This window comes from Ricinus communis, chromosome 10 (genome assembly GCF_019578655.1).
Source record: "Ricinus communis isolate WT05 ecotype wild-type chromosome 10, ASM1957865v1, whole genome shotgun sequence".
Taxonomy (NCBI): domain Eukaryota; kingdom Viridiplantae; phylum Streptophyta; class Magnoliopsida; order Malpighiales; family Euphorbiaceae; genus Ricinus; species Ricinus communis.
In genome coordinates, this window is record NC_063265.1 from 11,127,735 (window position 1) to 11,154,898 (window position 27,164).

Consider the following 27,164-nt stretch of genomic DNA (forward strand, 5'->3'; position numbering starts at 1 on the left):
GATCACCACTAGCCTCATGCCACCACTCATTTGGCAGTGCTGCCACTGAAACTTTAAAATAAAAATGTCTATTTATTTATATGCAAAAATGATGCTTTTCTCTTATGCAATGTGTTAATCCACTCTTAATATAAGATGACAACATGCCCACTTTTATTATATATATTGTTACTTCATTTTCAGAGTTTGGCCACAATTGAGAAATTCTATACACATGCAATCAAACTCTAATAATTAATCCCATGCTAGTGATTAAAATTATTCACATTAATTTCTTTAAACCCTTTTCCATTCCACTAAATGCCCTTTTCCTTTGCTTAATTAGTAATTTAACTTTCAATACCAGTGGGTGGAGTTTTATTTTATTTTCCTACTGTTTGGTGAAGAAGTAATAGAATTTCCTTGTTTTCCACAAATTGTTGAATGCTTACACATTCATAGGAGAAAATAAATCTAAAAGGAAAAATATTCCTCCACTTTTTAAAAAAAAGATAATAATAATAAAATGATTTTTTAATATAGTATCGGTTTAAGCTGAAATCTTCAAATACTATAATCATATGTACACTATTCCTATATTATAATATATCATCTCTTTGGATTTGAAAAAGGGAAAAAATTAAAAAAAAGAAAAGAAAAAGGAAAGGCAAAGGCCATTAAAATAAAATTAAAATAAAAATGGGCAAAAAAGGTCATGTAACAGTATCATTATAGGTGACCCAACTATGATTACAGTGGTAATGATAGTGTGCTATGATTTTTTTTTAATCATGTATGCAGTTATCATTAGGCAATATGAAGGTGATGATCTTGACAGTAGACATCACATAATTTCACTATATTTATATTATCCACTTTTGCTTCTCAAAAATTAAAATTAAACAGAAAAAAAAAAAAAAAAAGAGAAAAATATTGTCTGCCTGGGGCCAAGCCTACGCCTGACTTGGTAGTTTTCAAGTGAAAAAACCACTTGGGCCTCAGTTCTTCTGTCGGTCCAATTTGTACTGATAATAGATGTGTTCACCAAGCCGGCTCAGTTGCTTAAGGCTTTTTAATGTTTGGATAAAAGTCCGGTCTGAATATTTGGTTATGAGTGTGTAACTTAGAGTTGGGCTTTCATGGGGGATAAGAAATCCTCGTAACAAATTATAATTAATAATTAATAAAAACTTTTATTTCATATTAAATTATACAATAAATTCATTACTAGATTGGCAAATAATCTTATCCTTTAAGGTAGAGGTTTTGATGAATTCTCTACTTTTCTAACACTAACAATTCACCTATACTAATCATATTTAAGAAATAACAAAACTATATAAATTAATTAATTAATTAAACACGTATAAAATTGAGTTTACCACGCAAATCGATTTTTCGATTTCTTGTTCAATCCGACAAGAAGCTTAGTATAAATTAACTTAAGCGTAAAACGACAGCTGATTATGAAAAAGTGTCATGGTGTGATGTATATTTTGAACATTTAGATTTGTTAGATTTAATAATAGATTGCTTTTCTCTTTTTTTCTTTTCCAATTAATATTTATATTTTATTTCATTGATTATATAATTTTGAGAAAAAAAAATTAATTTTATTTCTTATTAACATAAAAAATTTATAACATTAGTGTTATATTAGTGCATTTTCAATGGTACTTTTTATTTTAAAGAGCATAATTTATATTGTAAAAAATATCTTAAGAAATATTTATATATAAAGAGTAAAATATTTTATTTAAGTCCAATAGACTCTTTATATTTTATTATATATTTTATTTTATTTTTATAAGTATTAATTTTTTTAATTTTTATTAATAGAAAAATAAGAATTAAAATATTAATTAAATTAAATATATAGAAATTTATAATATATTTATTAAATATAGAGTAGAGAGTGAATATTGGCTTTTCATATGTAGAAAGTCAAATGAACACTCTGCTTTATATTTAAAAAATAAAAAATAAATATTAAAATATTATTTTATAATAATATTTATTCAAATAAAGAGTTTGAGAAATACGAGGAATCCACTTGAAATGTTGTTACACAGAATAATAACCCAACAAAAGATTAAGTGTAAAACCGTCCCGTGAAGTTCAGCGACATGTTCTAGAATCCGACTTTTAGAAGATATTCCGTGACTGGTCAACATTGTGGAGCTTAATTGGCTTTAAAATTCTTTTTCGTAGAGCATGTGTTTGGATTTAAGCCCCTAACTCAGTCAAATTTGGGGAGCTTTACTATTTTAATAATATTTGTTTTAGAAAAAGAATGACATAATTGAAGTGATTTCCCTTCGTGGCGCTGCAATATTTCATTTGCAACGATCATGTTTTTTCTTTTAAGCAAATAGAAGTTTGTAATTGAGTAGAATATTAGGGGCCAGCCGCCTCCAATGTGGTTATAATTTTCTAATATCAGTCGCTTTCTTTTATGGAAAAAAGGAAAGAAACGCAGTCTGAATTATTGACATTTTTTATAATGCCTCACTGCCATTATATGGGGGGGATCAAAGGATCATCTGTCACAGCAATTTGGTATAAATAACAACCTTGTTGCTTGTTTGCTGCACTGGTTTTCTCTGCCTTTTCCATAGCTAGAAGAAGATACAAAGAAGAAAAATAAGAAGAAATAGCAGAAAGCATGGCTGAGGAGCAAAGTGTTTTGATCCCAAAGGTGAAACTGGGTAGCCAAGGATTGGAGGTAAAATCCATTTCCCTTCTGATGCTCTTGTATATCTTTCAATCAAAAAAGTTTTGTTGCTCAAGTGGCAAGTGCGTTTCTTATCCTGTCTACCAGTGAAGCTGTTAATTTATGAGCTATAGATTATCTTTATAAATAAAATCAGTTTAAAGACTTAATAACTCGTATCTGGTTTGTCATTTTGTTCTGAGATAAGTAATATTTTCGTCCATCACACGGTTCAATTCTGTGATCAGCACTTACTTGTTTATAAAAGCGATTGAATCAAGATGGGCTTAAAGCTAGCCAAAGATTATCTTACCATTTGAAAAATAATAGCACAGAGCTAATGTTTTCTAGTGTCACATGTCTTGTTCAAATTCAGGTGTCCAAATTAGGGTTTGGATGTATGGGGCTTAGTGGTTTCCTCAACGCCCCTGTCTCCGACGAGGTTGGCATTTCAATTATCAAGGAAGCATTCAATAGAGGAGTTACATTTTTTGACACAGCTGATTATTATGGACCCTGCACTAATGAAGTTCTGGTTGGCAAGGTACTTAACTATCTAAAAAACATTCAATAACTCTTTTGGGAAGCTTTTCATTTTTGAAGGAATATTGATTGTCTCCGTCTTTCAGGCATTGAAGCAATTGCCGAGAGAAAAGGTCCAGTTGGCTACAAAGTTTGGCATTGATTTCAAGAACAGTGATTTAGTAAAAACTGTAATTAATGGCAAACCTGAATATGTTCGTGCTTGCTGTGAGGCTAGCTTAGAACGCCTTGGTGTGGACTACATTGATCTTTATTATCAACATAGAGTCGACACTTCAATTCCAATAGAGGAAACTGTAAGTATATATATCTCCTTTCATTCAATGGATATCTGAAATCCAAGCTTCAAATTTTGACATATTGTTTGCTTTGGCAGATGGGGGAGCTAAAAAAGTTAGTAGAAGAAGGGAAAATTAAGTATATTGGAATATCTGAGCCAAGTCCTGACACCATAAGAAGGGCACATGCTGTTCATCCCATTACCGCACTGCAAATGGAATGGTCCCTTTGGACTCGCGACCTCGAGGAAGAAATAGTCCCACTTTGCAGGTAATTTCCCATGAACTTTGGCTCGATGGTATTAGATTTGTCTCCAGGGTGATGTAGTTAGGACTAGGAGTCCAAATCCCGACCAAAATTTAATTGATTAAATAACTACATACAAGTTGAAAAATTGCATATATTATTTCTCTATATTTGATCATAGACTGAGGGAATTTGGTTATGAATTCAATGCAGGGAACTTGGAATTGGAGTGGTTACATATAGCCCTCTTGGTCAGGGTTTTTTTGGTGGCAAAGCAACTGTTGAAAGCTTGCCTGCAGAGAGTGTGCTGGTATTCAACTTGTACTTGTTACTTACTCATACCATTAAAATCTTTATACTAATTGTTTTTGGATTACCTCATTTTCTTGAAACTTGAATGACTGGATTTATATTTGGCAACTAATGATCTCTTATACCCTGTCATGCACTAGAAATATCTGCCAAGGTTCACAGACGAAAATGTGGAAAAGAACAAGGTATTTTATGCTCGAATTGAGATCTTGGCCAAAAGACATGGATGTACTCCTGCTCAGCTTGCACTTGCTTGGGTTCTAAATCAAGGGGATGATGTGGTTCCCATTCCTGGTGAGTATGCTATTGTCTTTTCTATAGTTTAATGAAGCTGTCAGAACTCGAATAACCTGACTTATTGTATAATGAGACAGACAATAGATTGTCAACTAATAGAGTTGATGTTTTCAGATTTACAGTTTGATTTATAGAAACGCTAATATGATGATCTTCTTGAATTTGGTTAGGAACAACCAAGATTAAAAACCTGTTGGACAATATCGGAGCAGTGAGAATTAAGCTAACAAAAGAAGAGTTGAAGGAGATCTCTGATGCCGTTCCTGACTATGAAGTTGCTGGACATAGAACTATTAAACCCGAGTTTACATGGAAGTTTGCTGATACCCCACTTCCCAAGTGAGATGGTCTTAATATCCAGTTACTAGCTTGCAATAATTATTGAGTTTCCATCTTTAATGTATTCAGAGGAACTGTGGCTTGTTTGTAATAAATCATTTTTCTCGAGTGTCATTATTTTTGTCTGATTTCATTTCTTTTTCTTTATTGCAAAGAAAAGATTGAATTTTTTATATTAAGTTTTGCAAACAGGAGAAATTGAGATGTGTTATAAGGTTTTAATATATAAATGTAAAGAATGGAACTGAAGGGAATTTAGTTGGTTTTAGCCCCTTTTCCTTCTTTCGGTGATCTTTACATATAATAAATAAATATAAAATTCATCTTTCTCGACAACTTCCATTTTTTAGTTCAGTGATTCTAATATTTAAGAATTTGATAAAAAAATGAATTGATAACAAAAATTAATTTAAATTTGTTGTTGTAAAATTTCTTTTGACTTCAAATAAAAATAATTTTAAAATAAAAAACTATATACTTTTGAGTTTATATTTAATATAAATATTTTGTATTATTTTATTTTCTAAAATATTAAATCTAAAAATTGTATATATTATATGTCTAGTTTACACTACATCAATCATTCCCAAAAAATTTATTACTAAATTCATTATATATCTTTATTTAGCCTATATATATATATATATATGTATATATTAAATTACTATTGTTGTATGTATGTACATGATAATTGTCAAATTCTATGTCATGCACAATATTTTTTACTAGATCTTTCTTTTTATTTATAAATCATATATAAATTTTAATAAAAATATATATAAATAATTAAAAAATAAAACTCTTTTTAAATTAACAAATACTCTGTATTTATAAATTAATAAATTATTTATTTTCATTCCTAATAGTATTATTTTATAGCCATTTTATCATATTTTAATAATAATTATTTTAAACTCTTTGAGTACAAGAAAATATTTAATAATACTAATGCAAATACATATAAATAGGAGTGCGGACATTTCTTTTAGACATGGATAGGGACATAGCATTGCCCCTACCAATATGTTACCCATTGCCATCTATCTCTGCTGAAAAGATTCACTTCACGGCGGACACAGGCGGCAAAGAGTCTTCCTTCTACCTCCTCTAATTATTCTTCACCTCCCTCTATCCGAAACAGACTATCTGTCATCTCATAACAAGAGGAAAGGAAAGAAAAACACACATAAAAGATATGTCAGAGGAACAAGGAATTGTAGTTCCGAGAATAAAACTGGGTAATCAAGGATTTGAGGTAAATAACCATTTTATATTACTGGTTCTGTGTGTTTTTTTTTCTTTTTCAAGAGGTAATTAAAATCAAAGAGGAACATCAATACAAAATAAGAGTTTGAAGCTCATTGGGAGCAGAAGAAATCCAAGCACAAGGAAGACTCCCAGCACAATGCTTATCAGCTAACCACCTGGCAATGCGATTGGCAGTCTTAGAGACAAGCTTAAAACCAACACCCAAAAAGCTTGAGAGTGATTCTTTAAATTTATAATTACTTGCACAGTGTGAATGAAATCCTTCTTTTTTTTTATCTTGCATTCATCAGAAAAATGTTAATAGTACCTCTTTATGGTCCATGTCTTTCAAATCTTTAACCTGTTAGTTTCCTTGGCACTCTTTTTGCGTGTGTATATCTTGATAATTCGTTATGGTTATTAAATTGGCAAGTATGATCTTTCTACTTCTTTTAGGCTAATCCCACTGGATTATTCATTAATTAGAATTTTTAGTCGGTGATCAAGACCCAGATATCAGAATAAATTTATCATGTCTATTTCTTCGAGAAGTTAAGATATACTAATGAAGGGGCTTGCATTTATGTTCTCATTCTTTTGTCTGGTATAAATTGGATTTTCAGGTCTCAGAGTTAGGCTTCGGATGTGGGGGGCTTAGTGGTATGTACAATGCTCCTGTCTCTGACGAGGTTGGCTTTTCAATCATCAAGGAAGCATTTAATAGAGGAATTACATTTTTTGACACGGCTGACGCTTATGGACCTCACACTAATGAGGTCTTGGTTGGGAAGGTAAGTGTCCAAATGTTTCTTCTGTTTAAGGTTTTGTTCCGATTCTTTTGATTTTAAAGTTCTGGCTGGTTGCAAAATTAGTGGGACATTTTGTATGATTATTGCTCATCTAATAAAACTTCTGCAATATAGCTTTGTTTCAATCTTGAAATAGCAATTGTAGTCCAGGATTCATTTGTGGCCTGAAACAGTAGAGTTTTATCATCATCTATGGTAAACAATCAAAACAAAATATATAACTGACAGGCCGCTGAGTCTAGAAATAGTGGGAACAGTAAACATAAAGCCAGAAATATGTTGCTTCAGCATGCAGTTAAGGCAGAGGAAATGTAAATTGTGTTGTGGCATCAAGTTTTATTTATGTTAATCAATTTATGAACTAGAGTGTATGATACTCATGTCTTGCAGGCACTAAAGCAATTGCCTAGAGAAAAGATCCAGTTGGCTACGAAATTCGGTATTGTTGTCAACAAAACTGATTTTGGAAATGCTTCAGTTAATGGTAAACCAGAATATGTTCGTGCATGCTGTGAGGCTAGCCTAAAGCGTCTGGATGTGGAATATATTGATCTCTACTATCAACATCGTATTGACACTTCAGTACCAATAGAGGAAACTGTGTGGCTACCTTTCTGTTGCTCTTATTTCAGAAACACTTCAAATTGATGGCATGTGCCATTTCTTTTGAATGAAAACCTATTGATCAATACTTGTTGAATTTTGGGTTGACAGATGGGAGAGCTTAAGAAGCTAGTGGAAGAAGGAAAAATTAAGTACATTGGATTATCTGAAGCAAGTCCTGACACAATAAGGAGAGCACATGCAATTCATCCCATCACTGCAGTACAGATGGAATGGTCACTCTGGACTCGTGACATTGAAGAAGAAGTAATCCCACTTTGCAGGTATACTGGCGCTTTATGCAGAATGTAGAACAACTTCCTGTTGATTTTTCCAAGATATAAGTGCACGATTTTGCTTTGAATTCATTTATATTAACTTTGGATATCTAGTAACATCTTCTACTAGCTGGTATGAGGGCATTTGACTCTGGAAAAACCATGCAGGGAACTTGGAATTGCAGTAGTGGCATATAGCCCTCTTGGTCGAGGCTTTTTTGGCGGAAGAGCAGTTGTGGAAAGTTTGCCTTCAGATACTATACTGGTTTAGATACTTCTATTAATCAGTTATTCACTAGTCCTGACAATAAAATCTTGCTCTAAAATATATTTACATGTTAATACTAGTTTCTTGTAACTCTGTCTTATTTCAGAAATCACATCCAAGGTTCACAGAAGAAAATATTGAAAAGAACAAGGTATTTTACACTCGAGTAGAAAATCTGGCTAAAAGATATGGATGTACTCCTGCTCAGCTTGCCCTGGCTTGGGTTCTTAATCAAGGGGACGATGTGGTTCCCATCCCTGGTGAGTCAAATGCTTCTTAAGCACTCCAATTCAGATAAATGTAACAAAATTCCACTCTGCTTTGTGCTTTCTTAATCTTTCTTAATCTTTCTTCTTGTTGAATTTCATTAGGGACAACGAAGGTGAAAAATCTGATAGACAATATTGAAGCATTGAGAATCAAGCTAACGGAAGATGAGCTAAAGGAGATCTCTGATGCTGTCCCAATCAATGAAGTTGCTGGAATTAGATCTTTCAACTATAAGCAGACCTTTAAGTTTGCTAATACACCACTACCTAAAAATGCCTACCAGACCTTATAAAATTCTTTTCTCTTTCACATCTATCTTGCATGATGAACACGAGCTATGTTTTTTTTGTTTTTAATACAACAAGAATTATTATTTATTATTTAAAAGAATAAAAAGTAAAATTAATTGTTAGAAGAGAATCAAAAGAATTGCAAGAGTAGATGAAATTGAGGAGTCAGCTCATATTTGTCTGTGATCGGAAAGAAGATGAACACGGTTGCAAAGATGAAGCCCTCTATGGAAGAAACCCAATACTACACTGCCAAACAACCAAAGCATCATTCCTCGAAGCTCTGAAAGTTTTTTCTTTCTCAAAGTATCATCACAGTAAGTTGAGTTGAGTTGAGTTTGATAACAACAACCGCGGCAGCAATGAATATATCTCATAATCTAACATCAATAATCATAAAGGAAAGAGAAAAGAAGGTGATAATGGAGAATAAGTAAAGTTCAGGAGACAGGAGTGGCGACATCATCAGCTCCATCTGCCTATCTGAGAGCAAAGCCTCATTCTAGAATTAATATCATTTTTACAATTACACCCTAAATATTGCGTAATTTCTTTTTATGGGTATTGATGGCAGATAGAGGATCTAAGAGCGGTGTCTAATGTCTAGAATCGAAAGGAGCTTATTTCTAGTAGTTGCCCACCTTCAGGTAGCCGGAAATGATTGAATGGAAGCCATATATAATATCCAGAATCGTCTATTTTGAGTTTCGCAACCACCATCAACTCTTTTTCTTGGCAAGGGATTTCTCTTTTTGGTAAGGCCATTGTTGCAACTCTTTAATGAAACCGAGATAACAGTAGTAACTTTGGCATTAATTCTTGCTTTATGGTAGCTGAAGGATGGAATTTCAGAAACTGAAATTTTGTTTTTCTTCTAAAAAAATTGGGGTTGCGGGTTCTTCCGTTCTTCTTTCTTTCTGATGTTGCTGACATGTGGTAATGCGTCAGTGAATTCACTAGAGGTATCTCTAGATTCTCTACTAGATTACGTGTTGCTGACATGTGGTCATGCGTCACAAGGGATACGATTTCTCAATATATATAAACGATAAAAGAATCAGTAGGAGCATACTAACAAGAGGAAAGGAAAGAAGATCACAGATCAAAGATATGGCAGAGGAACAAGGATTTGTAGTTCCAAGAGTGAAACTGGGTAATCGAGGATTTGAGGTAAACCAAAATATCTATAATTCCTTGTCTTTCCTTCTTCTGCACTTTTAATTTCTTCACCTCATTTATTAATGTTATTGATCAAGATTCCGAGTAACTAACTAATTGCATAATACCCTTAATAATCTTTTATCTATCAGGGAAATGTTAATACTAGTCGTTATGATCCATGTTATCTTTCATATTTTCAACCTGTTAGTTTCCTTTTGCCTTTTCTTCTTTTTTGTTTATACGTTATTAATCTTTATGGTTACTCATTTGGCAACTGTGATATTTTTACTTCTTTGTGGGTTACTTCTACGGGATTATTCAGTTATTAGAATTAAGACCCAGATATAGAATACCAATTTTTCCCCCCAAAATTTAAGATAGCAGAAGCACATAACATTTAACTCCATGGAAAAGCTTATACCAGTGATTTGTGCTCAATATGTTAGTTGAAATTCCTCACTTTGTGAAAGTATGTGGATGACCTCCTATGAATCATATGTAAAGCAAAGGAAAACAAAGGATAGCAAGTTTTTCCCCATTTATGCACTCAGTTATAGTCACCAGCCTATCCTCAAATGATAACGACACCTGGCTATTTATGAGAAAACAAGAATCAAAGCATCTTTGCAAGGGAAACTTGCATTTACGTTCTCATAATTCTGTTGTCTGATATAAATCTGACTTTCAGGTGTCAAAGTTAGGCTTTGGATGTATGGGGCTTACTGGCACGTACAGTGCTCCTGTCCCTGAAGAAGTTGGCATTTCAATCATTCAGGAAGCATTCAAAAGAGGAATTACATTTCTCGACACAGCTGACGTTTATGGACCTCACACTAATGAAGTCTTAGTTGGGAAGGCAAGCTTCCAACTGTTTCTTCTGTTTAAAGTTTCTGTCTGACTCTTTTGATTTCAATGATTTGGATGGTTGCAAAGAAACATATACTGCATTATGTTTGATTATTTCTAAATGTGGAAAAGGTGCCAAAAGATTTCAATCTTTGCTTGGCATCATCAAGCTACCCAAGGTGTTGCTTCTGAAAAGGTTGTGCTCATCTAATAGAACTTTTGAAATATACCAATGGTTCCATCTTGAAATATGAATTGCAATCATGGGTTCATTTGTGGCCTGAAACACTATAGTTTTATCATTATAGTACTTAATATGTTATTGACAGGCAGGTCTGTCTAGAAATAGTGGAAACAATATACACAAGCTAGAAATATGTTGCTTCAGCATGTGCTTAAAGTAGAAGGAATGTAGTTTGACATAAAACATCAAGTTTTATTTATGTTGTTAATCAGTGTATGAACTGCTAGTCTATGATACTCGTGTTTGCAGGCACTAAAGCAATTGCCTAGAGAAAAGATCCAGTTAGCTACGAAATTTGGTATTGTTATCAATAAATCTGATTTTGGAAGCGCTTCAATTGATGGCAGACCAGAATATGTTCGTGCATGCTGTGAGGCTAGTCTAAAGCGTCTGGATGTGGAATATATTGATCTCTACTATCAACATCGCATCGACACTTCAGTACCAATTGAGGAAACTGTATGGCCACTGTTTTATTCCCTTATTTTAGATACACTTCAAATTGATGATATATGCCATCCCTTTCGAATGAATAATTTACTGATCTTCTTAATCATAATCTTATTAATTTTTGAGTTGACAGATGGGAGAGCTTAAGAAACTAGTGGAAGAAGGTAAAATTAAGTACATTGGATTATCTGAAGCAAGTCCTGATACAATAAGGAGAGCACATGCAATTCATCCAATCACTGCAGTGCAGATGGAATGGTCACTTTGGACTCGTGACATTGAAGAAGAAATAATCCCACTTTGCAGGTATATCTACCTGTGTGATCTCTGAGTATAAAAATAAGATGTAAAATGGTATCCAGGATGTAGAACAAATTCCTGTTGAATTTTCCAAGATATAAGTGTATGATTTGTTTTGTATTCCGTTCATTTTAACTTTGGATATCTAGCAACATTTTATACTAGGTACTAGGGCATTTTTCTGACTGGAAGCTATGCAGGGAACTTGGAATTGCAGTAGTGGCATATAGCCCTCTTGGTCGAGGCTTTTTTGGTGGAAGAGCAGTTGTGGAAAGTTTGCCTTCAGAGACTAAACTGGTATAGACGTTGATTAAGTAGTTATTTACTAGTGCTGAAAGTTGAATCTTACACTAAATTATTTCATCTGTTAATACTAGTTTCTTATAGCTTATTTAAGAGTATGCTTAGTAACTAACTGTGCACTTTGTCTTATTTTAGAAATCACATCCAAGGTTCACAGAAGAAAATATTGAAAAGAACAAGGTACTTTACACTCGAGTGGAAAATTTGGCTAAAAGATATGGATGTACTCCTGCTCAGCTTGCCCTGGCTTGGGTTCTTAATCAAGGGGATGATGTGGTTCCCATCCCTGGTGAGTCAAATGCTTCTTATACTCCATATTTTCTGAAGCACTCTTAACTTAGATTGATGTAACAAATTCCAGTCTGGGTCCTGCTTTCCTAATTTTCTTCTTGGTGAATTTTATTAGGGACAACGAAGGTGAAAAATCTGATAGACAATAGGGAAGCATTGAGAATCAAGCTAACCAAAGATGAGCTGAAGGAGATCTCTGATGCTGTCCCAGTCAATGAAGTAGCTGGAGTTAGATCTTTCAACTACAAGCAGACCTTTAAGTTTGCCAATACACCACTGCCCAAAAATGCCTAAGCAGCAAACTGAACAATTATGGATGAGATGAATTTGCTTTTGAATTGAATATTGTGGTGAAAAGCTGAAAATGTAACAAACAATAGTAGCTGCATTGTTGATTATTGAATTCAGCGAGGTGCTGTTCCTGTAATCATGTGGCAAATTTGATAATTTCATTGGCAGCATACTGTCACAATTTCTGTATTATTGTTGATGAGGTAATTCTATCTGTTAAGAGACTAGTTCAACTATGATTTATGCTTTTGTGGATTTGAATGAAGTAAAACAGAGATAATGGAAAAAAAAGCCATAAATAAGCATCCGCTTCAATTCTTTTCCAATTTATGTAAAATATAAATAATTTTTCTTTAGTGAATAATATATAAATCAATTGAGTTATCTTTTTATAAACTTAATTATCTTATTTTATATTTATTTTTTGACTTTTTGTTTTTAGTTGAGCTTATTACTTTCCTGATCAAATAATAAAAGAATATCTGAATTATAATTTTTTTTTTTGTATAAAATACACGTTAGATCATTTAAATAATAGTAAGATAAAAATAAATTAACTAAGACATTACATAATATACCGTTCATTGGAATTTGCTCAACCAAGTTGAACCAAATTGACAGAAATAAATAATATTATAAATTAAATCTATCAAACTAAATCAACAAAAAATTTCACGGGTTTGTTGTTTAATGGAAATGAAAAATGTTCATGCGACATATGACTTATTTGAAATTGCTGTCAGTATTTAGAAAAAAAAGAAAGACAGATTTATAATTTTTTTAATTTTAATAGATTAATTTTCTTTCAATTTTTTATATACTGTTCTTCTAAAAAGTATTTTGAAATTTCTTCAAATCTTTTTTTTTAAAAGCCCTTTGAACACCAATGTCAGAAGAAAGAGCAATCTTGAAAGGACAGCCACACAAATCCTCTCTTCCACACTTAAACCATATCCCTCGACCCAGATCAAAGACATGGCAGAGGAACAAGGATTTGTAATTCCAAGAGTTAAGCTTGGTAATCAAGGATTAGAGGTATAGAAATCATTCCAGTATTGCATACCCATTTGTTAAGTTTTTATTGTTGATCAGAAAATGTTGTTTTCTTACTTCAATTGTAGTGTTTAAGTTAATCTTTTCTATATAGTACCGGGAGAATCTTTACACTGTCTGGTACTGTTCTGTTTTATATCCTCTAATATCTGGTGGTTTTGCTTTTGCCTTTCTTCGCATAAAGTTTGTCTCTTTCTAGTATGTAGTAGGTTAATTCAAGTGGATATATTAGCCAATTAACAATAGCCATTTTGTTGGTGAGGGAAAACAATTCTTTACTTGTCTGTACACACACTTCTATTCATTAAATTATAACGCTCTATTAAGGAAGCAAAACAATGTAGCTGAGGGGATTATAGCTCAAATGGTAGCAGTGTGCATTCAGTCTTCTTATTCTTCTGTGTGATATAATGTTGGTGGCTACTTTCAGGTTTCAAAGGTAGGATTTGGACGTATGGGGCTTAGTGTTATGTACAATGCTCCTGTCCCAGACGAGGTTGGCATTTCAATCATCAAGGAAGCATTCAAGAGAGGAATTACATTTTTTGACACAGCTGATGTCTATAGACATTGCACCAATGAAATTTTGGTTGGGAAGGTATATGCCAAAATGTTTATACTTTTATGTTGGTCGCAAGTTAACAAGTACTTTATATATAATCACAAATAAAGTGAGGCAAAAATCTTATCTCCACTTGTTCTAAGGAAGATAACCCATGAACTGCTTCCTATTTATATTGGAAATTTCTGGACTATTTTCTTTCTTGGTTAAGGTGAAGGTTACCCTTTCCGCTTTTGTTCTTATAGACTATACTTTGACCTGGACATCATTTATGTAGATGCTAGCAACTGTTAAGGGTACACTCAATTGTTGAACACCAAAATCATATTGCATTATATCTCTCTGTTAAAGGTAAGACCTGCTTTAATTTCCATTTTTTCAAGGGTCAGGGCTTTCTAGCAGTGGGTAAGGGAAGTTTCCCATGTCCGGGATTTTCTGAAATACGGAACATATCCAACTTGAAAGTACTCATGGGTTCATTTGTGGGCTGAAAGTTAGAAATTCATGACAAGAATGGAACAGTGAGCTGAAAGGGCAGGCTTTCATTTGCACGTGTTCTTCTGATAATTTAACATGGTGATGAATGTAAACATAGAACAAGAATTAAATTCTCTGCTATGCAACTAAAGATGTTGAAATATACCTTAATATACTATCAAGTGTTATTCTCATTTATGTACTACATTTATAGGTGTACTATGCTTTTTGTGTTGCAGGCGCTAAAGCAATTGCCTAGAGAGAATATCCAGTTGGCTACAAAATTTGGTATTTCTGCCAAGAATTTCAATTTTAGGAATGTTTCAATTAACAGTAGTCCTCAATATGTTCGTGAATGCTCGTCTTGATGTGGAATACATTGATCTCTACTATCAACACTGTGTCGACACCTCAGTACCAATGGAGGAAACTGTATGTCCAACATGCACCCTTTCGTTTGGAGGAAAGTATATGGGTTATTTTAATCCATCTAAAAAATTTTGTGTTGGCAGATGGGAGAGCTTAAGAAATTAGTGGAAGAAGGAAAAATTAAGTACATTGGATTATCTGAAGCAAGTCTTGACACAATAAAGAGGGCACATGCATTTCATCCTATCACTGCTGTGCAAATGGAATGGTCCCTTTGGACTCGTGATATTGAGGAAGATGTAATCCGACTTTTCAGGTATCTCTACTTGTGTGATTTCCTAGTATAAATTGACTATATTGGGTTCCTTTCCAAAATTATAATAATTTCTTATTCAGTTTTCCAATAAATCTGCTAATTGTTTGCTTGATTTTTATCTTTTACACTTTTCTTTTTCTCATAAATATTTCACGTGGGCTTCTGAATCTGCAAAACATGCAGGGAACTTGGAATTGCAATTCTGTATAGCCCGCTTGGTCGGGGTTTTTTGGTGGCAAAGCAGTTCTGGAAAGTCTGTCTTCAGAGACTATACTGGTAAGAAAGTAATATTAGTATTCTGTAGTTCTCTTGAATATTGAATTTCAGTTTTGAGTTTATTTTTGTGCTAAAACTGGTTTCTTGTTGTTTGTATGAGTGAAGATGCTGGCTGACCTGCCTTATCTTGTTTTAGAAATCACATCCAAGATTTGCAGGTGAAAATCTTGAAAAGAACAAGGTGCTCTATACTCGAATAAAAAATTTAGCTGACAAAATTGGGTGTTCCCCTGCTCATCTTGCCCTTGCATGGGTTCTCAATCAAGGGGATGTTGTTCCCATCCCTGGTGAGCTAACTTCTCGAGTTCTATGTGTTTGAGCTATCCAATTTAGACTGAAGTACTAATTCCTTGTGCATTGTTCATTGCTAATCTCCTTGAACTTCATTAATGACGACAAAGATTAAAAACTTGATCGACAATATCAACGCGTTGAGAATCAAGCTAACAAAAGATGAGCTGAAGGAGATTTCTGATGCTGTCCCCGTCAATGAAGTAGCTGGAGTTAGATCTAACAATTTCCCACTTACCTATAAATTGGCTGACACGTCACTGCCTAAAAATGGACAAGCAGCAGCCTGATATCTTTGTGGAGGATGGTGGTGAAATGCAAATTGTAAGCAATATAATTTGACCTTGAACTGATTGTTGTTTTGAAAATTTAACAACCAAATAATAGCTGCATTCATATCCATACAGAGAACATGGTCAGAGGATAGTTACAAGTACTGTACTTTCTAGCTTCATTTGGTCTCAAAAATTGGGTTTTGGCTGCATGGATCTTACTTGAATCTACAATGCTCCTGTCCCTGGAGAAGTTGGCATATGAATCACAAAGCCCACATTCAGTGAAGAATCACATTCTTCCATACCGCGGAATTCTCCAAAGAAAAAAAAAAGTAAAAGCAGCTTGAGGTTGTACTTGTGCTGGATAATTGCTAAAGCAGTATCGAAAAGAAACTTGAGATGGTGTTGTCTGGTTACAAGAAAATTTGGCAATGGAGATGGAAGTTGACTCGTCTTTTCTTATGTAAAGATGGCCAAATGGAAGGCAATATGCTGCCCGACTTATCTTAAGAACCATTTATCTAGTTAGTTTCTCCATGTAGCAGCTGGAACTATGTATTTGTAAAAAGAAAAGCATGGATCTTGCTTCAAGTGATGCCTAAGCTGGATTCTGGACTGAAATCTGAGAAACTTGTTTTTGATTTATATATCATTGGAAAAAACAAAGTAGAACATAAGAAACATTTCCCACATCTTGAAACTTCCATGTCAGTTTCTACATTGTCCAGTTTACCATAAGCTTATAATCAATTTACCTAAGGCAAAATTAAATGGACATTAAAACACATTCTGTGGTAAAAGAAAGAGGCCAGAAGAACTTTTACATATATTTTGTATTAAACTTTTAACGTTAGAGCACCAGTGGTCTAGTGGTAGAATAGTACCCTGCCACGGTACAGACCCGGGTTCGATTCCCGGCTGGTGCAGATTTTGCTTTCTTTTCTTTTGCATTTCATTTATCATCTTCCACGACATTTTCAGGCCACGACATTTTCAATCCTAAATTATAGATACTCACCTGCTATATGATGTCTTGAAAATTTTGTTTATGTCTTGGAAAACGTTTCATTCACCTCAACAATGGCACAGGAAAACTTCCAAATTCCAAGAACGAAACTGGGGAGCCAAGGACTTGAGGTAACCAATCGCATTTTACATTCTAAGACAAAGCACGAGCTTTTCCTTTCAAGTACATACCTTCCTCTGTTGTTTAATGCTTGTTTTCTTGATTGGAGAAGTGCCATTGTTGTATGCAAAATTCGACATCAAAAAATTGATCTCTTAACGTTCATCCTGAAGCATCTATGATCCCTTTCTTTACATTTTCTTGATGAAGTTATTCTGTATGATGATCCCTTTCTTTACATTGCCATAGAATGTGATCCAGGTGGACAATGAGATTTAATAAAAAAAATCATAATGCAATGAGTCATCAAGTTTATCAGATCCTCTGATTTCAGAGCTGGTCTTTGTCATATAACTGAATTGGCAGTCTGTCATTTTTTATCTTTCTCTTCATTTGTAAATTCTTTTTCGTATTACATATCTACTGACAGGTCTCAAAGCTTGGGTTTGGATGCATGGGCCTAACTGGAGTCTACAACTCTCCTCTCTCAGATGAGGACGGAATCTCAATATTGAGACATGCCTTCGATAAAGGAATCACTTTCTTTGATACTTCAGATGTATATGGACCCCATACTAATGAGATTTTGGTGGGAAAGGTACGTATCTTCGCCTGTAATTTTGGCAATATCTTCAACACCCTGTTGGGTTGAACTTGGAATCAGTATGTGTGCATTATTGTTAAGAACAGTTGTGCTTTTCTCAGGCCCTGAAGCAATTACCAAGAGAAAAAGTTCAGTTGGCCACAAAGTTTGGTATTGTCAAAATGCCACCTCCTAAAATGATAGTGAATGGCATCCCTGAGTATGTAAGGTCAAGTTGTGAGGCCAGCTTGAAGCGCCTAGGCATAGATTACATTGATCTGTATTATCAGCATCGAGTCGACACATCAGTGCCTATTGAGGAAACTGTCAGTAATTCTCAATTAATCTACTGGACATCTGCCCGATTTCATAATTCTTGAATCTTGATGAAGAATTACATATATTTTTTTTCATTTTCTTGAATGCAGATGAGTGAACTAAAAAAACTGGTTGAAGAAGGAAAGATAAAGTATATTGGACTATCTGAAGCTAGTCCTGACACAATAAGAAGGGCACATGCTGTTCATCCCATCACAGCTTTGCAGATAGAGTGGTCCCTGTGGACTCGTGATGTTGAGGAAGAGATCGTTCCTCTTTGCAAGGAGCTTGGCATTGGAATTGTTCCATATAGTCCTCTTGGTCGTGGTTTTTTTGCAGGTAAAGGAGTTGTTGAAAGGTTGCCTGCAAACAGCATGCTGGTACGTATGTCTGCTATCAATGCATCAGTTACCACATATTAATTCAAAAGCGTTCGCTAATTTTAGTTAAGACATTCCAAGTTCCCTGTTTTTCTCTCTTATAAGGTTGGATATCCTCGATTTCGAGCAGAGAACTTGGATAAAAACAAAATGGCATATAATCGAATGGAAAAGCTTGGTGAAAAGCATAAATGCACTCCTTCTCAACTAGCATTGGCATGGATTCTCCAACAAGGGGATTTTGTTGTGCCTATTCCTGGTCAGTGGTGTTTCAATCTTCTTCTCTGCATAATTAGTTTCTAGGTTCCTGAATACTGTTGATTTGCTTGCAGGGACTACTAAGATCAAAAACCTGGAATCGAACATGGGCTCCTTGAGGGTGCAACTTACAGGAGAAGACCTAAAAGCAATCGCTGCAGCTGTACCCATAGAAGAAGTGGCAGGAGATAGGGCCCATGAGAGCATGAGTGCCATGTCATGGAAGTTTGCTAACACACCTCCACAAGTATAACACAATAGCTTCTGCAGCGAAGGCACCACTCTGCTTTCCTGGCGTTATGTCAGTTTGATCAAGTCTTACTAAGCCAAAACCTGGCTTTTTTTTCTTTTCCAGCCACGAAATTTATTTGAAACAATGAGGTTCTGCTATGTAGTTTCTGTTTCAGTTTTCGAGAAATGAAATGGCTAAGGAGAACTGTTTCTAATTTTGAGTGGATAGGGACCCTGCAGCCATTGTTCTCTGCCATTTTGGGTAAGAGAGGAAGATGACCGAAACTCAGAAATGGGCATGTACATGAATACAGTTCAAGGTAGCAATTGTGCAGGAAGATGGGATTTGCAAGAAAATAATGGTAAAACTAAAAAGCGAATGTTATGTATTCTGAGCTGAGCAAAACCAAAACCGAAAACCGAACCGAACTTGCTGGTTTTATTCATTTCTTCTTAATTCAATTTTAATTTTTACAAGTAAAATAATTTTAGTTATATATTAATTGAATATTATAAAAATAACATAAGAAATTCCAAATTGTGCTCTTTCACTGAAGTGAGATTAAATGGTTTATTTCAAATAATTTCATTCATATTCGAATACTAGAGCAGCAACTAAAATGGAAACATCCAAAACACTATCATCGTCGTAAAGAATTACTTTACTCTTAATTTATATATACAAAAATAAAAAATTATAATTAATAGTACCAGTAAATTTCAACTAATTTTGTTTAATTTGGCATATTATTATTATTATTATTATTATTATTATTATTATATAATTTAATTATTGAGATTTAAATAAGAATTTAATGTTATAGATTTATAATTAAAATTTAAAAATAAAAAATTAATCTTAACTAGTAATTTTTGTATTAATAAAAAATAAAAATGTACTATTGTTCTTCGACCCGTCACTACTCGATACTAGTCGTCTTGTCTAAGCACCAGAAAATTTGAAATAAACATCCTCTCTGACACAGTTTCTTTTTCTTCTTCAAAAAAAAAAAAAAAAAAAGAGAGAAAATGGTAGCTCGAAAATTCCTTGTTCGCTACAGTAACTCCACCTTCGACCTCGATTACGACACCGACGATGGCTTCGAGGTCTCTTCAATTTAAGCCCTTCTTCTTTCTTTCTTTCTTTCTTTCTTTCTTTTTGCTTTAGATGATTTCTTAAACCTTTTCAATTTATCTTTTCAATCTGCATCTCTCTCTTTTAGTTAACTGCTATTGATGTTACTTTTTGGTATAGGTTTTCAAATTCCAGCTTTTCTCTCTCACTTCAATTCCTCCAGATCACCAAAAGGTTTTTCCAATTTATTTTTTTTTTTTTAATTTTTATTTTTATATATAGACGTAACCTAGAAATTGCGATTAATGTTATTGTTTTAGATATTTGGAAATGATGATCTTGTTATATCAAACGAATCCGATCTTCTTACGAGTGCTAAAAATGAGCTCAAACTAGTATCAATTAGCGAAGAGGACAAGAATAATGCTGATTTCTTGATATCCGATGAGGAATTGGCGCGAAAGCTGCAGGTCTTTTTTTTTATATATAATTTTCTTTATTGGTTTGGTAAAGTTTTATTTTTGAGGGTGCATTAATTTTGTTTCTGTTGCTGTTTAGGCAGAGGAAGAGGCGCTAATGTTACAGCAGCTTACTGTCACTGAACAGAATCACCAGTTTGACCAAAAGATAAGGCCTTACGTCACTCAAGTTCTAATGGTAATAGTATAGTTGTGTACTAATGTATGTATGCCAGTAAATACAGTTGCTTAGTGTTTTTCCTTTTTTTCCTACTAAGTGATTTGCTCTGTTAGTTTAGCAGCTAAATAGAGAGTAATTTTTCTTAAAAGATTTTTTCTTTTGGTTGAGTGATTGGAGTACTATCATTGTAGTATGAGGACCCAGTGCGGCAGGAGGCAGCACGAAAAACAGTGCCTGTGGAAGAGCTTGAGGAGAAAGCATTGGTGTCTTTGGCCAAGGTATGATTTTTCTTTCTTATGCAATTTCGGCTATTAGGATAAAGCCTTTGATTAAATCAAGTCTTCTTAAATCACGTCATCTAATTTGATTTGGACCTTTTTTTCATTTTTTAAAAAATATAAAGCATTATAGATTTTTCATGAACTATAAGTGAGTGCATGTAACAATTTTAATAATTTTAGTTGTGGATGTATATCAAGCAATGCACATATAGACAAATGCTTTTGAAAAATCAATGGCTGTAGCCTGTACTTCTGTTGTTAGAGTTAAAAATCTTGCCAAACCTTTATGCATAGTGCCTAGTAACCATTATGGTACTCTGTGATGCTGACTATTATTTTTGCTTTTATTAAAGATTGTAATTCAACCAAACTCCTTTTCATTTTTCCATCTTGGGAAAAATAAACCTTTTCTTTCTTTATAAACTTCGCATTAATTGTTTAATTACAAGGGCTGCTGTGTACGTGAGATCAAGCTAGTTTGAAGCTTTATGAATCATGACACAGTGAGAACCCTTTTTGCTAATACGGCATGATAACTGTTTATTCTGATAAAAATGTGCTAGGAGGGGAACTTTAAACCGTCAAAAAGTGAACAAGACCAAGCTTTCCTGCTGCAGCTGCTTTTCTGGTTCAAAGAATCATTCAGGTGTTTATCATCAATTTGATAAATCTTTTACACTAGATTCCCTTTAGCTTTGATAAAATAATGAGTAGTGAACAACAGCATGGAATTCCACTAGTTGTAAAGCCCTCACAAAGCAGTTTTAGTTTCTTAAATTTTTTTTCTTTTTTGTTTAATGCAGTTTCATGCCTAAAAGCAATATCACTACTCTAATGAATGATGAGAGATGTTTGCTCAATTAAATATGACAACTTATTTCCATTAGCTTTACAAAATGATAGTGAGTTTTTTACCACATAATCACGTCACGACTTCTTTATATTTTCATGCGCCTCTCTGTGTGATAGTTTTTCTCAAACTGCAGGTGGGTCAATGCACCTCCTTGTGATGGTTGTGGCAGTAATACTACTAATCAAGGAATGGGTGTTGCACTTCCTTCTGAAATCCAATATGGAGCAACTCGAGTTGAGCTTTATCAGTATGTACTGGAGCATATTTATCAAGAACTTATTGTGGTTTTCCCTTTTCAATTTCAGATCTGTATATCTTGTCCTATATAGTGTTTCTTCATGGTTGGTTTGGAATTTTTGTTTCCTGATGTTTTAGTCATTCCATCATGCAAGTGCTCAACAAATATCGAGTAATAAGTTCAGATGTCCCGCCATTTCCAGTAGCTTTCAGTTGATCTTTTGATGGAGTATACTTTTTCATAGTTCTTAATCAGTATTTTCAGCATATAACTGTATGTTAGATATTTTTCTTCATACTTGGGAATCTTAACCTCATTTTAGCTTCTTCAAGTCATTGTCAAGTATTATGGTGAATCTGTTTCATGGCTGGACTCTTCTCTCTCTCTCTCTCTCTCTCTCTCTCTCTCTGCCTTGCTTCTTTATTCATGTCTATCATCAACAGAAAGAATTGAATTCAGTTCCATCCCCACATAAATTGTGATAGGATTGGTTTAGTGCCCCCACTTTATGATTTAAACTGATTTTTCTTTTTCCTTATTTGTAGTTTGGATTACTTTCATTGAGGATCCTATATTACAACATACTCATTAGTGTTTCATGACTGAATATCAAAACAAATTAATATTTCTCCTATTTTGAATTAAACCTTCTGCAGTTTTAAACCCAAATCTTGTCTTCATAGAAGCAGAAAAGTGCTTGCAGGCTAAGCTTCACTTCGTTGTGAGTAAAAGAAAAGTATTATATAGGTGGATTATCTTCTGGTTGAATTTGTATTTCTATTCTTATGCTTATGCGTGAATTCTACTATGAATTGTAGGTAATTACTTTGTCAGAATTGGAATTTAGTTGCCACTTCTTGCTTCCTTCTCTGGTGTCTGCACTGGGACTGTGTGACGTGCTTGTTTCATTTTGATATTCAGAGCTTCTAACCCTTTTGTTTTTCCTTTTTTGCCCCTTGGTTTCAGCTGCAACCTCTGTCCAAGAACCACTCGATTCCCACGATACAATGATCCAATGAAGGTGCTCTTATTTTTTTCCATAAGTTGATGGATAAGTTACATTGACTTAACTCCTCTCTCCCTTTTCCCTATTTTACATGCAGCTTGTGGAAACTCGAAGGGGTCGTTGTGGGGAGTGGGCCAATTGCTTTACACTCTACTGTCGGGCTTTTGGCTATGAATCTCGTTTGGTTATTCTCTTTCTCATTTCTTTGATTTGACCATGAGTAGAAGCTTGATAGTTTCAATTGACATATGATATGGTGCAGTTGGTCTTCTACTTGAGATGGTTCCAGAAACCTATTTTATTTGAAGGAATTTCCTAAATATTTTATTTAACATTGATGTGTTTATTGCCATCGACAGAAATATCTGCTTTTTTTATTTTATTTTCTTAGTATAGCATTATGAATTTTCTGGTGTTGTAGTTGTTCATGTCTCCAAGGATCTGTTATGTTATTCATTCATCATACTCCCAAGCACACACACCTGCAACACAAATGTGTACTAGCACACCATTTTTTTTTCATGGTATGATGATTAGCTAGCTATAAAATTTATGTGAAAGAACTTGTTATTGGTGGAAAACATTGTCATCATTTTCTAATCCATATTTCATTTCTAGATCCTGGATTTCACTGATCATGTGTGGACGGAATGCTTCTCTCAATTGTTGGGAAGGTATGCTTCATTAACAGATTTGATGCATGTTTGCCTTTTCCTGAGAAGCATTCAAGAATTTTAGCTAAATTATGCTGTTGGCCTTCAGTTTAATGTGTCCTTGCACATTGTTATACAGATGGATGCATCTTGACCCTTGTGAAGGAGTATATGACAAACCCTTGTTATATGAAAGGGGGTAATTTTAACTCCAATATGATGTATATTTCTTCTGATTTATTTCTTTCCTCCTCCTCAATCTTTCAGTCTTCATTTTCTGGCCCTGCTTCTATGAAAGCTTATTTCATGCTTTTTGGGTAGGTGGAATAAGAAATTAAATTATGTAATTGCAATTGCAAAGGACGGAGTTTATGATGTCACTAAGCGCTACACAAGGAGGTGGCTTGAGGTAATCACAACCATTGACATGGAATTCTTTCATTTATATTTGTAGTTCCCGACACAGGATAGGTGCTAATTCAGGATTCATAAATTTTACAGGTTTTGTCTCGTCGGAACATGATTACAGAGCGGGTTTTATCAGCCACTCTCACTAATATAACAAAAGAGTGCCGAAGAAGCTTCGAATCCCAAGTTCTTTCCTTACTTGAAGACCGTGACAAGAGAGAACTGGAAGAAATTGAGAGAGACTTGCAGTCCTCAGATGATATTTCAGTCTCTTTACCTGGAAGACAGAGTGGGGACAAACAATGGCGTATCTCAAGAGCAGAAATAGGTTACAAAGAAGATGGTTCGTTAAGTTCTTCTTCTTTCCCTGTCCGTGTATGCATAGATGAGCATGTGACAATGATCTACAATGCAGTGTACCCTGTTCTTTCTCAATTTGACAAGAATTCCGTGTCCAAATCTAGAAGTCTTGAAATACTTAAAGTCTTTAGAGGAATTTTGAAGGAATTAAGGAATTTACCCTATAAATCAAGGAGAACTTCCATAAATCCGTTTCTGCTTCATTTGCTGCCTTATTTTGATGAGTTACTAAATGCTCTTTCATTGAAGACTGAGATAAACACTGAAGAAAATGTGATCATTGGTTTGGCTGGTGATCCTATCAAAACTTCCTTAGCACTGCCTGTTGTGTTGGATGCTTTGGATGGTACTTGTCTCATCCTTAACAAATGTGAGAACTTAAGCAAAGTTTCCCTTTCCTTGCCATTGATGAGATTGAACAGAATCCATTCCGGTTCAGTTCTTGCAAGCGGTGAGGAACTTCCTTTTGGAATAGTGAGTAGTTTTCATTTGTCCTATTATTTGCTGCTTATATATATGGGGTACGGGCCTAAATAGTTTCCTCATGACTCTACTTCAAACAAATTTCAGGCCACATCAGCATTTGATGGACTTTGCACAACTAAATGGGAAGAACCAAATGGCGCAAGAGGTATTTTAGTGAAAATCTGAGAAATTTACTTTATTGTACTTGCGTGCAAAAGTCAGTAATTCAATTGTCTTTTAAGACAAGGAAAAAGATAATTATTACTTGAATTGTCCTGCATATATATATCTTTCTTTATTTTGCATGGAATCTAAAAAATGAAGATTGCATTATGTTTGAATTTGTATTATCACTTAATGATCCAAACCTATATTTCAGAAGAAACAAAAACTGAAAAAGAAAAGAAAATCCTATCCATTCACTTATTTAATTTATTTTTTGCCTTAAATTATTTCAGTTACTTCCTGCAGGTTGTTGGATTGTGTATAGACTACCAGACAGTCAAATGCATGAACTAGCAGCATATGATTTGATGTCCGCCAATGATGCCACAGAAAGGGATCCCATGGATTGGTACGAATTAGAACATGTGGCCTTATGTTTGTTTTTCTGTTGACAAGCATCTTTAGTTATATTGTCCAATGGTGCTAATTGTCTCAGAATGCTTGCACAGATTATAAGCACTTGACTATAATAAATTTCATTGATATATGTCGCCCTTCATTTGCTTATTGAGTACCTTTTTTCTTCATAGGGTTGTTGAGGGAAGTGCTGATGGAGGATCCAGCTGGTGTGTTTTGGATAAACAGACTTCTCAGGTGTTTGAAAATCGTTGTCAGCGTAAATCATTTAATATTAGATCTGAAAATTTCTTCTGTAACGCTTTCAGGTGATTCTTTAAAAAAACTCTGGTCATTTTGGTGTTTCTATGCTGTGGTTCTTCATGACTGATTTAAGTTGTATAATAACAGGTTTAGATTTCTGGCAGTCAAAGATGTTCAATCAACATCACGGCTGCAGTTGGGTAGCATAGACCTGTATGCAAGCAGCTCAGTTTATATAGAGCATAATTCTCCACATTGAATGAGGACTGACCCCAATCTTACTGTGTAGGAAGACCTCCTACAGATAAGAGACATAGGGCTAAAGAGAGCCAAAAAAGGATCTCTCGTGTATAATCCTGCATAATCTCAATTTTGTTTGATTATCATTTAAATGTTGCTAAAGCCTAAGAACCGATCAACTTTTCCTGCTAGCCAGCGTTGCAGCTGGTCCTAGGCGACGGCAGGCTGCATTACTGCAACGCCTTGGAGAGGGATGGCATTTGTGCCGGTTCTCTGTGGTGCGGCTTGTAACAATTTATTTTTCTACAATCAAGACCTCAGACCAGAATCTTTTGGAAATTGTACTTAGTAAATTATTATCATGAAGAGACTTATTGACTTTCTTCAAATGGTTGAATCGTCATTCCAATGAGAAAAATTTTGTTGCAACTGTGGGTTCTGTTGCACTTCTATTTGAACATTGGACGTGAAGAATAGTATTTTTTCATATCTTTTTTATATGTTTTTATTTTTGAAATTGTAATTTTTATAAAAAAATTCAATTAAGAAAAACTAGGGACAAGATTTAAACTATTTAAATTCAGAGATGAAAATAAAAATGAGAATAATGAGAATAGAAATGTGAATAAAATAAAAAGAAATAAAATTGAAATGATTATTTTATGTTATTTATATTTATTTTTGATATTAATAAAATATTTAAATATTATAGAAACAATAACTTTTAATTTATTATTATAGTATGTAATCAATATGTTATAAATTTTAATTATTTATAATTAATTTGATTTAATTTTTATAGAAATAAAAAAATTCATTTGATTTAATTTTTATAGAAACAAAAAATTCATTTTTAAAGAAATAGAGAAGAATGGATGATTTTAGAGTAATTTTTTACCAATTAAATACCCATATTGAATATCACTCATTTTTATTTTCATAATTAGCTCATCTATTTACCACCCAAACCACTCCTTGGATGTGGTAAAATAATGGGTCAGTCACACAATAATAAATAAATTGAGTTAATTATATTGACCGTTGGGTTGCACTAATCAACAAAGAAAACCATCCTAGGTACTGGAGTAAAACACCAAAAGCCATAAAGATTTGCACTAATACAGATTGCGATCAACCATGAAATAGGGGAATTTGGTTCGGCTGCTATTGATAAAAGGCTCTTAGCATGTCTGCATGGCGACAAAGCATATTCTAAGCTAACATGTCTGCATGACGACAAAGCATA

At 33.9% G+C, this 27,164-nt stretch overlaps 5 protein-coding genes, 1 non-coding gene and 1 pseudogene across 8 annotated transcripts; all 7 read left to right on the plus strand.

Annotated features, from left to right (window-relative positions):
* Positions 1–2,431: 2,431 nt before the first annotated feature.
* On the plus strand, positions 2,432–4,822 carry LOC8289340 (perakine reductase). Its single transcript, XM_002512169.4, has 7 exons — positions 2,432–2,704; positions 3,069–3,236; positions 3,322–3,531; positions 3,612–3,784; positions 3,974–4,070; positions 4,213–4,366; positions 4,540–4,822. The coding sequence occupies exons 1-7, from the start codon at positions 2,645–2,647 to the stop codon at positions 4,710–4,712; spliced, it is 1,035 nt and encodes a 344-aa protein (XP_002512215.2). The 5' UTR covers positions 2,432–2,644; the 3' UTR covers positions 4,713–4,822.
* Positions 4,823–5,705: 883 nt separating this feature from the next.
* On the plus strand, positions 5,706–8,564 carry LOC8289341 (probable aldo-keto reductase 1). Its single transcript, XM_002512170.4, has 7 exons — positions 5,706–5,963; positions 6,580–6,747; positions 7,156–7,365; positions 7,480–7,652; positions 7,815–7,911; positions 8,021–8,174; positions 8,286–8,564. Exons 1-7 carry the CDS (start codon positions 5,904–5,906, stop codon positions 8,474–8,476), a joined length of 1,053 nt encoding a protein of 350 aa, XP_002512216.1. The 5' UTR covers positions 5,706–5,903; the 3' UTR covers positions 8,477–8,564.
* A 155-nt stretch (positions 8,565–8,719) lies between these two features.
* On the plus strand, positions 8,720–12,587 carry LOC8289342 (probable aldo-keto reductase 1). Its single transcript, XM_002512171.3, has 7 exons — positions 8,720–9,644; positions 10,324–10,491; positions 10,975–11,184; positions 11,309–11,481; positions 11,676–11,772; positions 11,914–12,067; positions 12,185–12,587. The coding sequence occupies exons 1-7, from the start codon at positions 9,483–9,485 to the stop codon at positions 12,361–12,363; spliced, it is 1,143 nt and encodes a 380-aa protein (XP_002512217.3). The 5' UTR covers positions 8,720–9,482; the 3' UTR covers positions 12,364–12,587.
* A 452-nt stretch (positions 12,588–13,039) lies between these two features.
* LOC8289343 lies at positions 13,040–16,679 on the plus strand (annotated as a pseudogene).
* Positions 16,680–16,834: 155 nt separating this feature from the next.
* TRNAG-GCC lies at positions 16,835–16,905 on the plus strand. The gene has a single exon. It is a non-coding gene; the product is annotated as a tRNA-Gly (tRNA).
* A 117-nt stretch (positions 16,906–17,022) lies between these two features.
* LOC8280232 (probable aldo-keto reductase 1) lies at positions 17,023–19,267 on the plus strand. Its single transcript, XM_002512174.3, has 6 exons — positions 17,023–17,116; positions 17,536–17,703; positions 17,811–18,014; positions 18,117–18,386; positions 18,492–18,645; positions 18,719–19,267. The coding sequence occupies exons 1-6, from the start codon at positions 17,060–17,062 to the stop codon at positions 18,895–18,897; spliced, it is 1,032 nt and encodes a 343-aa protein (XP_002512220.2). The 5' UTR covers positions 17,023–17,059; the 3' UTR covers positions 18,898–19,267.
* Positions 19,268–19,775: 508 nt separating this feature from the next.
* LOC8289346 (peptide-N(4)-(N-acetyl-beta-glucosaminyl)asparagine amidase) lies at positions 19,776–26,376 on the plus strand. Of its 3 annotated transcripts, XM_002512175.4 has the most exons (17): positions 19,779–19,982; positions 20,131–20,184; positions 20,271–20,420; positions 20,509–20,607; positions 20,781–20,867; positions 21,434–21,516; positions 21,857–21,970; positions 22,928–22,982; positions 23,065–23,151; positions 23,586–23,641; positions 23,760–23,819; positions 23,942–24,029; positions 24,122–24,862; positions 24,959–25,019; positions 25,325–25,427; positions 25,609–25,743; positions 25,826–26,376. In XM_002512175.4, the coding sequence occupies exons 1-17, from the start codon at positions 19,905–19,907 to the stop codon at positions 25,935–25,937; spliced, it is 2,163 nt and encodes a 720-aa protein (XP_002512221.2). In that variant the 5' UTR covers positions 19,779–19,904; the 3' UTR covers positions 25,938–26,376. The 3 variants fall into 3 exon arrangements, 2 of the variants coding, with proteins under 2 accessions (XP_015570590.2, XP_002512221.2); XR_001534758.3 differs by lacking the exon at positions 25,826–26,376 and having other exon boundaries at positions 19,777–19,982; positions 25,312–25,427; positions 25,609–25,747; XM_015715104.3 differs by lacking the exons at positions 25,325–25,427; positions 25,609–25,743; positions 25,826–26,376 and having other exon boundaries at positions 19,776–19,982; positions 24,122–24,839; positions 24,959–24,994.
* Positions 26,377–27,164: the final 788 nt, after the last annotated feature.

What these genes read in the sequence shown, in the direction of transcription:
- LOC8289340 (XM_002512169.4), top strand. Translation starts at nt 2,645, where the DNA reads ATGGCTGAGGAGCAAAGTGTTTTGATCCCAAAGGTGAAACTGGGTAGC. An exon ending in TGGGTAGCCAAGGATTGGAG is followed by an intron (nt 2,705 to 3,068) that starts GTAAAATCCATT and finishes GTTCAAATTCAG; the next exon opens with GTGTCCAAATTAGGGTTTGG. An exon ending in ATGAAGTTCTGGTTGGCAAG is followed by an intron (nt 3,237 to 3,321) that starts GTACTTAACTAT and finishes TCCGTCTTTCAG; the next exon opens with GCATTGAAGCAATTGCCGAG.
- LOC8289341 (XM_002512170.4), top strand. Translation starts at nt 5,904, where the DNA reads ATGTCAGAGGAACAAGGAATTGTAGTTCCGAGAATAAAACTGGGTAAT. An exon ending in CAGTACCAATAGAGGAAACT is followed by an intron (nt 7,366 to 7,479) that starts GTGTGGCTACCT and finishes TTGGGTTGACAG; the next exon opens with ATGGGAGAGCTTAAGAAGCT. An exon ending in TGCCTTCAGATACTATACTG is followed by an intron (nt 7,912 to 8,020) that starts GTTTAGATACTT and finishes GTCTTATTTCAG; the next exon opens with AAATCACATCCAAGGTTCAC.
- LOC8289342 (XM_002512171.3), top strand. Translation starts at nt 9,483, where the DNA reads ATGCGTCACAAGGGATACGATTTCTCAATATATATAAACGATAAAAGA. An exon ending in TGGGTAATCGAGGATTTGAG is followed by an intron (nt 9,645 to 10,323) that starts GTAAACCAAAAT and finishes TCTGACTTTCAG; the next exon opens with GTGTCAAAGTTAGGCTTTGG. An exon ending in ATGAAGTCTTAGTTGGGAAG is followed by an intron (nt 10,492 to 10,974) that starts GCAAGCTTCCAA and finishes TCGTGTTTGCAG; the next exon opens with GCACTAAAGCAATTGCCTAG.
- LOC8280232 (XM_002512174.3), top strand. Translation starts at nt 17,060, where the DNA reads ATGGCACAGGAAAACTTCCAAATTCCAAGAACGAAACTGGGGAGCCAA. An exon ending in TGCCTGCAAACAGCATGCTG is followed by an intron (nt 18,387 to 18,491) that starts GTACGTATGTCT and finishes CTCTCTTATAAG; the next exon opens with GTTGGATATCCTCGATTTCG. An exon ending in TTTTGTTGTGCCTATTCCTG is followed by an intron (nt 18,646 to 18,718) that starts GTCAGTGGTGTT and finishes ATTTGCTTGCAG; the next exon opens with GGACTACTAAGATCAAAAAC.
- LOC8289346 (XM_002512175.4), top strand. Translation starts at nt 19,905, where the DNA reads ATGGTAGCTCGAAAATTCCTTGTTCGCTACAGTAACTCCACCTTCGAC. An exon ending in AGGAACTTCCTTTTGGAATA is followed by an intron (nt 24,863 to 24,958) that starts GTGAGTAGTTTT and finishes AACAAATTTCAG; the next exon opens with GCCACATCAGCATTTGATGG. An exon ending in GAAAGGGATCCCATGGATTG is followed by an intron (nt 25,428 to 25,608) that starts GTACGAATTAGA and finishes TTTTCTTCATAG; the next exon opens with GGTTGTTGAGGGAAGTGCTG.